Raw genomic sequence first — 12,461 nt, forward strand, 5'->3', positions numbered from 1 at the left:
ACTTTCCCATGAAGAGGCACAGTTTAGGTGTACATACATTGTTATGAAATCTGAAGATAAACTGATTTTAAATTCAAAGTAGTTTATGGTAGGGGTTCATTTTTAATATTTTGTGAAACAAAACCAATCCCTGAAACAAAACAAAGCAAAACCATTTAGAACTAAAGCCATAGGGTTTTCTGCCAGAATTTGAGTGCCTTAATTTTTTAACATAGGATGACAGAAATATTGTATAAAACGACAAAAGCATTTCATGCTTAAGAATGGAAGTTTTGTGCATCTGAGAACTTCTCCTTGGTCATTACTATAGAATTAAAATGTTGCTGGCCATATGCACTGCAGCAGGGGGTTTTCTCTTGGCAGCACCAAACCCTACAGCCATTTAAATGCACAGAAAGATTTTAATGTAGAATAGAGTAAACGCTGACGACAGCATCTTTGGTGGATTGGTGACAAAGGTAATGTTTATGCTGTGGATGTTCTGTTTCTCAGGAAGACTGGGGTTAATTGTAGCTTGGCAAGTAGGAAAAAAAAAAGTTCCATATTGTTTTTCTGCAGTAGATTCCTGTTGCTATGCAACAAACAGAATGTCACTTAGTACAGGATATATTAAATTGGTATTCCCGGCACATATCTCTGCCCGTTCATTTTATACTTGAGCAGGAGGGTATGGTTCTGGCTTCCTGTAGGACTGGAGTATGAAGTATGTATTTGAGCTGCTATTCTGGGGCTTGCTGGAGCTGCGGTGACGTCAGTGCACTCGCAGAGCCTTTCTTTGTTTGCGGATGGATGGGACACCTGTGCAGCACAATCAGCCTTCCAACCAGACAAAAAGGGGTGGTGGTTATCTTCCCCGAGGTGGGATGGCATTGCCAAGCAACATGTTAACACTTCAAAAGGGAGAAATTTGTTATATGGGAAAAATATTAGGCTGTGAATTGTGAAAACCTTTATATGCGGTGCAGAGAAAGTTAATGCAGATGGCACTGTATGAATCTTTAAACCAAAAGATCTGGTTAATTTTTAATTATTAGATTTAACTTAAATATTTGAATATGTTCATACCTCCTCTGCCTACGTCCCCATTCCCCCCAGTGCTGAACCCAACCAGTCTGAGCATCCAAACTCTGTACATTTGCTCTCGATGGATTCTGGAATAAATGTTTAGAGCGTGTTTGGGAAAATTACCCTCTGTGGCTCTGGAACCAGTAATTAAGTAATGGACAAATGACAGCATCTGGTAAGGCATTATTTTATAATCTAGTTAGTCTTCCGTAGTGGAAAACAAGGCAAAAGTAATATTTGAAATCTAGAATGATGTTAATTTGATTGTTGCTTCAAAGTCCTGCAATATAATGTCTGAAATGCAGAAACTGGAAAGCTGAGGATTGGTAACACTGCTTTTGTACCCATTGTGTCTTAGGCAGCATGATGTTTATACTGTGTAATAATCCATCTTAATTTAGTCAGTTTTCTGAATTTTCTTGTGGGTTTTGAAAGACAAGTCATGAGAGCTAAACTGAAATTAAGGTAGATACTTAAATTAGCAGGTCAAATACTGTCACTTTCCTGCTCTTAGAACAGTCTAACATCTCTTTAAATCTGAAGCAGATTTGAAAGTAGCTGGTTTTTTTTTTTTTAAATACTGTAGTAAATTTACTTCTATGTGGATTCTTAATAAAGCAGAAACCAAAAGGACTAGTCAAAGTAAAGCTAGGAAAAGATTCAAAACACCTCTCAGTACTGTTCTCTTGCTTGTTTTGCCAAGGGGGTGTCCCTAATCTATAAAGCATCATTGAGCAAGCAGCCTTTAGTTATACAAATGCCTTTCTCCTAGTCTGATGCTTAATTCAGACCTCAATGCCAGAGAGTTGTGTGCCTGTTCTCAAGCAGGCCCAGTAAAGAAAACCATTTCTCTGTGTACACAAAGAGAACTTGATGCAACCTAAAAAATTCTTATGGCATTTGGTGAGATCCAACCTGAACTCTGTCACAGAGATGATTTAAATACATGGACGGGGATGCTTGGGGGCTTTTTGCTTTCTGTTTTGGGAAGAGGGATCTCTGCTTCTGTTGCACAACTGTTTGGCGAGAATGAGAAAGCTGCTTGTGACTTTCAGTGCTATGATGGCTTGTTTTAATTCTGTCTTTTGGCACAGGAAACAGTAGGAATTTGTAAAAACATCTCCACTTCTTAAGAAGGGGGATAGAATGTAATTTAATTGTGAAGATAACATTTTTATCTGTAACTTTAATGGAATGAACTTATTTTAATGTGTAGATGGAGAAGTTCTAGAATATATCCAGGAAATTGGGAAATTTGAGCTGTAAGTTTTAAGTAGTGTGCTGGTAGGCTGCCTAGGTAAATCTTAAAGGAGCTCAAAGTAGAAGTGGATGTTCTAGAAACACTCTGGTTGTAGCACAAAGAACATTTAAAAGTTAAGCTCGGGTGCTGTGCTGCTATAACTAGGACTATGACAAAACAGTCAATTTCCATGTTCATCATCTTTCCCCCCAGACTGAAATTAAGTTGGGGCAAACCCTGTAGATTAGAATCAGTAGTCCAAAGTTCTGTTTGGCTGTTGAAATCAATACATTCTTTGTGTATATGTGACCAGTGACACTGCCCTGCTGGCTCTTGGTCATTAATTAATACCTGTATGCATACACCAGATGGAGAATTATCGCAGAAAAGATGTTGGAGCATGTAAATGATTATACACTATTTTTTCCTCACTTGTAATAGAACCTGGATTCTGGTTTGCTGAAAGAAATAGATTGTGGCATAAAGCCTGCTTTTTTTCCTTTTTTTTCTTGGGGGGGTTTAGTTTATCTCTGTTGCAGAGGCTGGAAAGTCTCTAATGAATGAGATAGGGAATTGCTTAAAGATAAGATGATTTCATGGACTCAGCTCTGTTTTCTGCAAGCACTGACTGCTTTTTATTTTTCAAAGAATTTCTGTCCTTTGGTGATGGTTGAGAGTTGTCAGGGGTGTTCATTAGCTGTGTCCTGGCTTGTTTTCTTACTGACTAACTTAAAACTGTGGGCCTGATCTGTCAAAACATTAAATTATTCAGCATCTACCTTAGTCCTTCAAAGCAGAGAGAATCTTAGATGGACACTGAAGACAAAGGCTTCTAGATCATCTTGGCTTAAAGGAGCAACATCAGAAGACTGGGTTCACCAGTTGTTGTGCTTCAGCTCTCCCATGGAGGAAACAACTTCCCATCTGTTTCTCCTGTAATTTCCAACTTTTGCTAATTTCTTAAAAAGAATCTGTGTTCAAGTTTGAAGCTCTCAAATGCTATATTTTATGACACTGTGCTTAAACTGTGAATAACTTCTGAATTTGGTATTCAGAACAAGTTTTGATTAATGTGCAAAAAACGTCACTTACACATTGAATAATGAAGAAACCTACTAGCTGTTCGTTTACTCCTCAGTTCATCTATCCAAAGTCAGAGGCAGTCTGAGAAAAAAGGTGGGAGGGGTGAGAGGAGTAAGTATGTAACTAAGACTTTTTAATGGTTTTACAACTGCAAGTCACTCCTTCCTTCATATATAAGCAACCAGAACTTTGGGGTGTTCTTAACTCAAATGTACTTTTAAGTTGGAAGTTTATTTTTTAACCCGGATACAGTGTAATTTTTCATGTTCTTTAAAAATGGAAATAATGGTGAAATGGGCCACTTTTATGTGTTATGGCAACATGGCAGATGTAGGCTTGGTTATTAAGGAAGGAGGGGCTGTGGTACCGTCTGAGCAGCAAGGAACAGCTTTTCAAAATAACTGTACCCATTCTCTGCCTTTATCTTTGGAGGCTCTGGAGAAAATGATGCCAGGGACCGTTGGGGCAGGCAGATTTTTCCTGCAGGATCTAATCTGTTGGTTGCAGTTTGGGCACCTCATTTAAATGTATCTTTAATCTGAGATGGTATCACCTCTATTGGGAAACTTTTTCCCATTCTGAATTACCTTTGGAGGTTTTGTCTCACTACATTATTTAAATCTTCCTTCTGTATGTTAAGGCTTCCACACCCACTAACTGTGGACTGTACAGAGCAGTTTATTCTCTCTGAGCTACCTGTAGGGTATGTGAGGCTTCATGTTTCTTCTGAGTCTTTTCAAGATTAAGCTCATCAAATTCATTAATCTCTCACTGTGGTCTGTTTTTAAGACATCCTGCCAGTTGTTACTCTCCACTTGGTTCACATCATTTGGAAGCTAAGGCTGATTGTTGGCTAGTCTGTCACGTACTGATTTGCATCTGTTCACTGGAATGTATCTAAATGGAGACCTGAGGGGTTTTTTTCAGTCACTTTTCCAGTATGCCAGTATTATTCAGAACTCTGACCCTGCTTGAGTCTTCTGGGCTTCTCTCCTCTCTGATAGCAAGTATGCTCTTCCATTTCTTTATGGTTCTGCTGCAGCACAGGCATTGCAAAGCTGCACTTGGTATATTCTCTCTGAGTGTAGCATCGATTACTGGTATCTGAATAAGGTTTTCAAAACTCCTTTCTGCTCTCCTTAATTTTTTGTATACATCTGTTACAAAAATACCCTGTGAATGCTGTTGAGAACCAAGGCATACGACAGCATCTGCTGCTTCTCTATGGTGATTAACTTAGGACTCCAAAAGAACTAGAGGAAATTAAACTTAATTGACATCATTAGTTCGTAAGTGGCGTTGAACATGCATTTGTTATCTTTTAGCAGGTTTTTACTAATAGTTTCTGCTGGTGGGTTTTTTGGGATTGAAGTTAAACATAGGTTCTTTATAGACGTGACAGCTTGCTTCCTTCCTCATTGAAAACCTCACATCTGCTCTGGATGTAACACTGGGCTGTGGGCTTCTGCAAACCTGACTGACATCCCTCCGTGGGCTGAGGTTCTGAACAGTGGCTGAAATATAGTAGTTTCATGGAAAATTTTGCTGAGTTTCTCAGCTTGGAATTGTATCTGTTCAGTGTAAGCCAAACAACTGCAGTCTCCTGATAACTGAGGCTCGTAGCTGTGTCATTCAGGGTTTTCCCATGGGAAAAAGGTACATAGTAAATGCAGACACAAAATACGCAAAAAAAGTCATCTGTCGTGGTTGAAGCTTGCAAATTTTTACACAGTTGAGAGCACGAGCTTTGTAAAAAGCACTGTGGAGCAATCTGTTGCAGGTGTCACTAAAAGTACTGCAGAGAAAAGACTAAAGCATAAAGAATGAAAATGGTGTGAGCTCCCCTGGTAATGCTCAGGGATCACACTGAGAAGGATTGCCCTCTTGGGATTCAAGCAGGAATGGACCAGTTTAAGGGGTAAGATGTTTGGTTATACCCTGAAAGAGAGAATAAGGTTGGTTTTGCAGGAGTAACCCTCTTTTTACCATGAACTCACCTTGCTGTAGTTACACAACTGCAGTATTTCATTCCCTTACTGTGGTACCAGTGTGTTGCAGGCACCTGATTAAAATCCTTTCAAGCTGGCTCAGGCTGTTGTTTGCTGCAGTAGATTGTAGCAGAGTTCTGTACTGAATCTTAAACTTACTCTGATTTCCAGCAGAAATTCCGTGTTTTCATCAGACTGAGGTCTATTGCCATAACAGGAATCTGCATAGTTTAGAAATCTTCAAGGAAGTCTAATGCATTAGAGAGTGTCCCTAGCAAAATAGTCCCTAGCAAAAATAGTACCTGAAGAGACAGGTGGTATGCACGTTGTATATGGTTTATTTGTGTTTCATAATAGTCTGAAAATGTTGGAAATACTGCTGGACTGTGTTATCAAATACTAATTTTCTGTGTAGCTACTTGGTGCACTTAGGGGATAAGCTCTTAAACTGGTAATCATGGATTATTTACTTCTATTTGAAACCATTTGAATTTTTATTAAAAAGTGACAGTATGACCACTTTTGTCTGCAAAATAGCTTGAAATGAGATCCTTTTCATTTTGCTTTCCTTTTGTGTTGCAACAAGCTACTGTTTGTAGTTATGGTCTTTCCATGGAATTCCTTTTATCCTGTACACTGCTGAGTATCTTCAGGCTTAAGTGAGTAACTTCATGCTGGTTGTCTCCCTGTTGGATGTTAGGCTTAAAATGCTTCAGAGATAGTACAGAAGAACAGATCAAAATGGGAATGGGAAGGGGAAGAGTGCCCAGGCCTTTTATCCAGTTCTAGCAAATTCCATGTACAGAAAGAGCTAAACTTACTGTTCCAGGTAAAATCCAGAGGTGTGTGAGGTAAGTGGCCATTTTTCCTATCAGGAGCATCACATGCCTTTCAAAAATGAGTGCTGCCTTTTGCTCCCACCTGCACATCTTAACTAATGGGGCCAGCAAAGGCACAAATAAAAACCTGAAATAGAAACTTGCATTTTAAACCTCTCTCAGTGGTATTCTTAATGAAACAAATGGTTTCTCTTTTCACTTGGCAGTCAGTGTCTTTCTGTCAGCTTTGTGCCAAGGATGCTTCGCAGGTGGTTACTGTAGGATTACAGATACCTGTCAATGGGATGATCAGGAGAATATCCACAAGGCCAACTTTGTAGCTTAGGTTCATACCCCAGCAGTTGTGGAGCTGCTATCAAAAAATGTAATAGGGTGAAGAGGACTTGATCAGTAGTGGAGTTTCCAAGCTTGTGTGATGCCTACAGCCATCCTCCTTGTTTTCTGTGTTTTGCCAATAACTTAGCTCAGATCAAGGTTTTGTAATTTCGTTAAGCTTGGTCAAAATAAGTGTTGTTATGAAGCTTATCTGATCAGTGCTGTATCTAAGCTTCACTAAATGCTGATGAGTGATGTCTAGCACTTGCTAAAATGGTACTTCATTGCAAGCTTTGTAGGACTTAGAAGCAGGATTTTTGTCTGAAACCATTATCTGCTTTTTGGCCATTCTTTTCTTAAAAATTTTCAAGTTAACAATTTTTCTGATGTTAATTAAAACAATTAAAAAACATTTTATTCCTCTAGAGATCTTTAAAATTTTTTTTCTGTGATTTGGATTAGCTGGATAAACTGCAACTGAAGTATCAATCCTGAATTTAGTTTGCGTTTAAAAAAATCTTTTATATGCCTTTTTTTGAAAAACGGGTTATTGTCTAAAACAAGAGTTTTTGTTTGCTCTATGGTTTAGGCAGGTCTTGATCAGCTCAAACCACTTTAGAATCTACTTGCTCATCTTCAGAGATGATAGTGTAAAAAGCCATTTTACAAAGTGGCTGCAGGCTCCAGAAGCCCCAAGACTTCCCCCAGTATTTCCCCGGTTTGGGGAGAACTTCAGTGGCAGCCTGTGTACTCCGTGTGACCATGGCAAAAAATGCTGGGATTATTTGCAGCTCTATTTGATCCGTGGAATGCACTGCATCTATTGTTAGCTCTCCAGCTGAAGCAAGAGCAGGAGTTGTTTTTCTCTTTTGACATTGCAGCAGGTCTGGCCAGACACTGCTGCATGGGTCTTGAGTAGTTAAAGGTGATAGGATTGGCTAACTTCCCATCCTTTTAGTAGCCGTGGGGGAGCTGAGATGTGGGAGATCATAACTTGTGTGGTTGGGATTGCTTTAAAATTCTTCAGAGGACTGCAGGCAGTGTCTCTCTCCAAGCCTGTAAAGTTCACTGTGTTCAGCTTTCCTGTTGGGTTTAGTGTCTCTTGGAAGTCTAAGCGCTTTTCCTGGATAATTCCTTACCGCAGAGATTAAACACTGTGTGTGATAGTAATGAGGGCAACATTGTCACATCCAACCTGTAAACACACCAGCCTCGCCAGCACACTTACACGTGCTTCTTTGCTGCTGCCTGTTGCAGAAGAGATCATCATCTCTTTTTTCTTTTATTTTTCTCTTCAGCATAAAATTTTGATGTTGAATCCTCACAGTTTCATCACAGGGTGCACAAACCTGTTAGTTGTCTCAAAATCAGTCTTAGTCTGCACTGTGCTCCAGTGTCTTGAATTTCTAAATTCCTTACATCTGATAGCCTGCACTTAAAGGGACATGGAGCAATGCTTTTCTGGTGTTACCTGATAATCAGAGAACAGGGCTTGTAGGGACTGGATTTAGGTTGATTGGTTTGTTATGAAATATTAGATTAAAATATATCAAAAGTAGTGTAGCAGTAGATTACTTAAGAAATAATGCAAATAGGTTTGAAGGCTGTTACATCTAAAATTAATGTCAGATTAAAAAAGAAAGCTTGCCAACATTTCCCTGGTGGTGATCCCTGGGCACAGTGGCTGTTTATTTAAACTGGGACTTCCTTCTGACTACTTAAAACAATAGCAAATGACTTTTTGTCTAAAAGACTTTGCTTCCTATCTTAGATTTAACTGCCTTGATAACAAAACAGGATGTGTAATTTAAACAAGACAGATACCAGGCTTCTGTGATTCCCTGCCTATGGAAAGAGTTAGGTTTTGAGTGAACCACAGAGATTTTAATACTAGAGTAGCATTAAAATTGGGAAACTGCCCTGCTGGGGCAGACCAGTGGTTGATGTAGTCCCAGACACTGTCCTGGAGAATAGCAATAGGAGAAGCTGCTTGGATGAAATTACCAGCAGCCCCTTAGGGATCCCTTTTCCTCTCCCTCTGCCGGCACCCTAGAATCCATTGTTTGTTTTGAGGTGTTTTGGAACATGCCTATAGATCTCCTTTATTATTTTTTAAAGAACCTGTTAACCATGAATTCCTCTAGTTCCTTTGTAGCTTACTGATCTTATCTCCCTCCGTAACTTCCTGTAGCAACAAAGTCCAGAAATTCACTATCTTTGCATGTAACTTTTTAACCTTTAGGGTGGTAGGGATTTATTTATGTGAACTTAGATCAAAAGTTCAGATTTACAACTGGCTTCACTTTGCCCTGTCATTGCGACTTCTGCTTCTGTTAAGCAGCCTGGTTTATGGTATGCAGTGCAATATAGTGAATATATTTCTTTGCAAGTAAAATGAAAAGGATGAGCAATCATGTTGCTTCTGCTACCCTGAGACCAAAAGGGCATTTTTAATTTTCCTCAGTGTGTATTACGTGGATATGCAGATGGAGTTTAGAGTATCCAAATAGCACCTTCCAAATTATTCCTTTTAGCAAATAAAGGTCTGCACTAGTAAGGGAAGATCTTTGTAAACATTTTGACAATTTTTTGACAGGTTACTTTGGTGATTGCTCTAGCAGTCTGTAATATTTTTATGGCACCGTTTCTATAAAAGTGTTCTTTGTGTGTCTAGCACAGAGGCAGTACATGTTGCGTAATTTTCATGGCTGGAGGGAAGAGCTCCAAACTTGCACAGCTCCTGTGTGTGATTTACACCGTGCAAGAACAGGGCTTTCCTGCAGCTATTCCTTGCAGCTCTTGCATCAGGTCACCGTCCTGCTGCTGTACCTGGTTCACTACTCAGATTACAGGTCAGTTCTGCTTGTTTTTCTTTTCCCTTCACCCTCTTCTTTTTTCAGCTATTCCCCAGGTAGCTGTGTGAACAAAGCACAGAAAACTGAATAGAAATCCTGTGGCACAGAGGAGTATTAAATTTGCAAGCTTAGAACTGTAATGTGGGAATGCAAGTACTAAGTCCTTAAACTTTCAATTCACAGAACCCTTGTCTGTCAGGAGAAAAGTCAGTAGATTTTTATGGTGCAGTAGTATTGGCTGGCTCTTTAACCTGCCTTCCCTTTATCTCCTTGATATGGGAGTTGTAAAACTGAAGCATGGTGACCTCAGAAGATAGTTATGGTGGCAGCAGTCTATATACTGTGACTTTGACAGACATGTTTTACTTGACACTTGAGTTTTTCAGTGTATGTATGTATTGACTGAAAACCCCCCAGCATCAATAACAAGGTTAAAGTCTAATGAAATGCTTGAATTTGCTCCTCTTTTAAGTTGTATGCTGCCTATTGCATTCTTACTGCTTATATTTGTGGATTGGCTTAGTCTGTGTGTCATGAATGTTAGGATTACTCTAGGAATTTTCACATAGCAGTTCTGGATGCTTTAAGTCTTAATCTGACACTAATGAAGGTTTTGGGCTTGATTTCTCTTACATCCTCTGTTGTCATGAGCAGGAGTAGGAGTAAATCTTCAGTGATGAAAGGTAGAAATTTTGTGGGCTTTGGATATTGAAGAGGTTAACAAACGGTCTAATGCTGAAGTACAGGCAAGAAACTGATGAGTAACTTAGTGATTTGTTCTGGGGAATCTGAAATGCTGTTTGAAAAAGTTCACAGGCAGTGTACACTCAGAAGGTACAGCTAGTTACAGCAAAATTCTTTTTTTTTTTTTTACCTGACAGATGCTGGTTGTAAAGAGAGAATGTAACTGTATATAAGAAAATGTGGTTGTGTTCTAGTTAATTCCAAATTCAATTATGTTTCCATGTCAGGACCAAAAGCTGTCTTTATTTATGGTTGTAAAGCTCCCTTTGAAAGAAGCGGAGGTTATGTAATTTAAATTTAGGCCAAATTGGGTTCTTTTGGATTGTAAAATGGAGCAATGAATGATGCAGGAAAGGCCTTACTTGTCTGTGTGTTAGAATTGCAGAGAAGTAACATCTAGTGAGGATATATGCTGACCACAGTGAGATGCCTTTACAAATAACCCACACAGAGCTCCCATTCTAAGATGCATAACTCTTTTAATACAGAATACCTCTGCCTTTTGTTTCCTTTAAAAGCAGTTGTGAACTTAATTCATTACCTCTCTGATTCAATTAAGGGGCCCAACTTTGTATTTAACCATTTTCTCTGCAGTATTGTTGCTGACATCTAGCTACAAAAATCGGAGTGTACTTAGGTGTTTTAAACATAACTTATTTTCACGTGCTTTTTTTTTTTTTGTCCTGAAAAATGGAACTCTTACTGAAAAGGTGCTTGTTTGGGGTCTTTTAATAAATGGATATTTTTTTCTGCTGATTGCTTTCATAGGTGGATAATACCATAACCTAGATTAAGATCCAAAAATACGGCAGTAAATTTGGATTCCTACTCAAACTGTAGTGACGGCAACTTGATAGTGAAATGCTGTCTGTAGGCACTTGCTATTACTACTGAATCACTTGGTTTAAGTTTTATCGCTGTAGTTTCCAAAACTGAATATTGATGAAGGGTAGGCATGACTCTGGCCGTCGTTGCAGCATAAATTTTGCAAAGAACAGCATTTCTGGCTGCTGGGATTCTACATCGTGTACAGCAAAGAAACTGAACAAAAAGTGCTAAGCAAGAAGAAGAAAGACTTTTCCAATGAAAATCGAAATGATGGGATTGTTAGTTAAATGTAAACATAGAGATTTTTGTGTGAGTTAAATCTAGGCTGTATCAAGTAAATTAAGCTTAGAATACAATACTTAATACTACAGGACGTATTAATTTAATGCTATGGCTTTCTCTTCAGAGGGAGGGAGGTGTATTGCAGCTCTCCTTGGTAAGCACCTGGAGTGAGCTTTTTGTCCCAGGTGCTGTGTCACACCCTGGGGCTACCTGGCTGCCAGGAGTGGCCCCAGCAGGTTCTGCAATAAGCTACTGTTTCAGCAGACACCACCTGAAATGCGGGACAGTGGGGGAGGTCAGTGCTGTGGCTTCTGGTCCTAAAGAATCTACAGAAACCAAGTGCAAGTCTCTAAGGTGAAGGACTTGATGCAAAGCTCTTTTAAATGGCCTCAGAATCAGGCATTTGTAGGGTGGTTTTTGTTTCCTCCCAAAGTTATGTAGTTTTCAAGTCTGGAGACTGCTTTAGAATAATAAATGATATTATGATACCAAAAGGTATTTGAAGTACTTGTAAAAGTTTAGGGAATGAGAATTTAATTTAAAATACATTACAGCTGTGGTCATGCAGACTCAGACAATGTATTCACTGATTCAAGCTAACAATTGGTATGTGAAAAACAGGGACCTGTTGTCTTTGGGATTGCACTTTGAGTCAAATGGCATGCACAGAGCAGGAATTTGTGCAGTCATTCTGCAAACAGACCTTGTGTACCGTCTGACAGGTTTTTTTAAATTCAGTTTGTTACAAATATAACCTCTCCATATATGCTGAAGTCAAAACTTTCAAAAATATAAATTTGCTGATATGTGCAAGTTTTAAGTGTAAGCTTCCATTAGCCAGTATTTCTAAAAATGTCCCTTCATATATGAAAGGGGAGCATGGATAGCACTGACCTAATTCTAGAACTTTCCTACACAATTTTCCTCTCTTTTTTTTTTGCAGACAGATTCAGACCAATCTGTTAAAAAAAGCAGAAGAGAAGGTTCAACATTTCCTCTTAGTCCTTTATACATATTTATGCACCTGGCATGAAAGATCACTCACAGGGGCTGGACCTTTGGAGAGCAAAAGCTGATTTTAGCACCAACATCAAATACCACAAGCCCAAAATTTTCAAGCTCTTTTTTTAGCAACAGTGATTTAATAGTTGTTCAGCCTTCAGTGGTCAGTTGTTTGAATCTAATTATCTGAGTAGTCCCAAGGTGTTAGAATTTATCCAGA

General features: G+C 39.0%; 1 protein-coding gene across 5 annotated transcripts in view; it reads left to right on the top strand.

The window, feature by feature from the left end:
- Nucleotides 1-12,461, top strand: part of ENAH (ENAH actin regulator) — an 88,786-nt gene that overhangs the window by 11,058 nt on the left and 65,267 nt on the right. For 2 of the 5 annotated variants that reach the window (XM_085054687.1, XM_085054689.1), the window contains exon 1: nt 9,204-9,382. The exons of 2 other annotated variants lie outside the window; for them this stretch is intronic. In XM_085054687.1, the coding sequence (XP_084910813.1) occupies nt 9,219-9,382 (164 nt within the window). In that variant the 5' untranslated portion in view covers nt 9,204-9,218. Of the gene's footprint in view, nt 1-681; nt 704-9,203; nt 9,383-12,461 lie in introns of those variants that run through there. One more of the 5 variants, XM_085054691.1, reaches the window with a different exon arrangement.

The sequence above is a fragment of the Lichenostomus cassidix genome, chromosome 3 (genome assembly GCF_008360975.1).
Source record: "Lichenostomus cassidix isolate B80296 chromosome 3, HeHo_3.0, whole genome shotgun sequence".
In the NCBI taxonomy this organism is placed as follows: Eukaryota; Metazoa; Chordata; class Aves; order Passeriformes; family Meliphagidae; genus Lichenostomus; species Lichenostomus cassidix.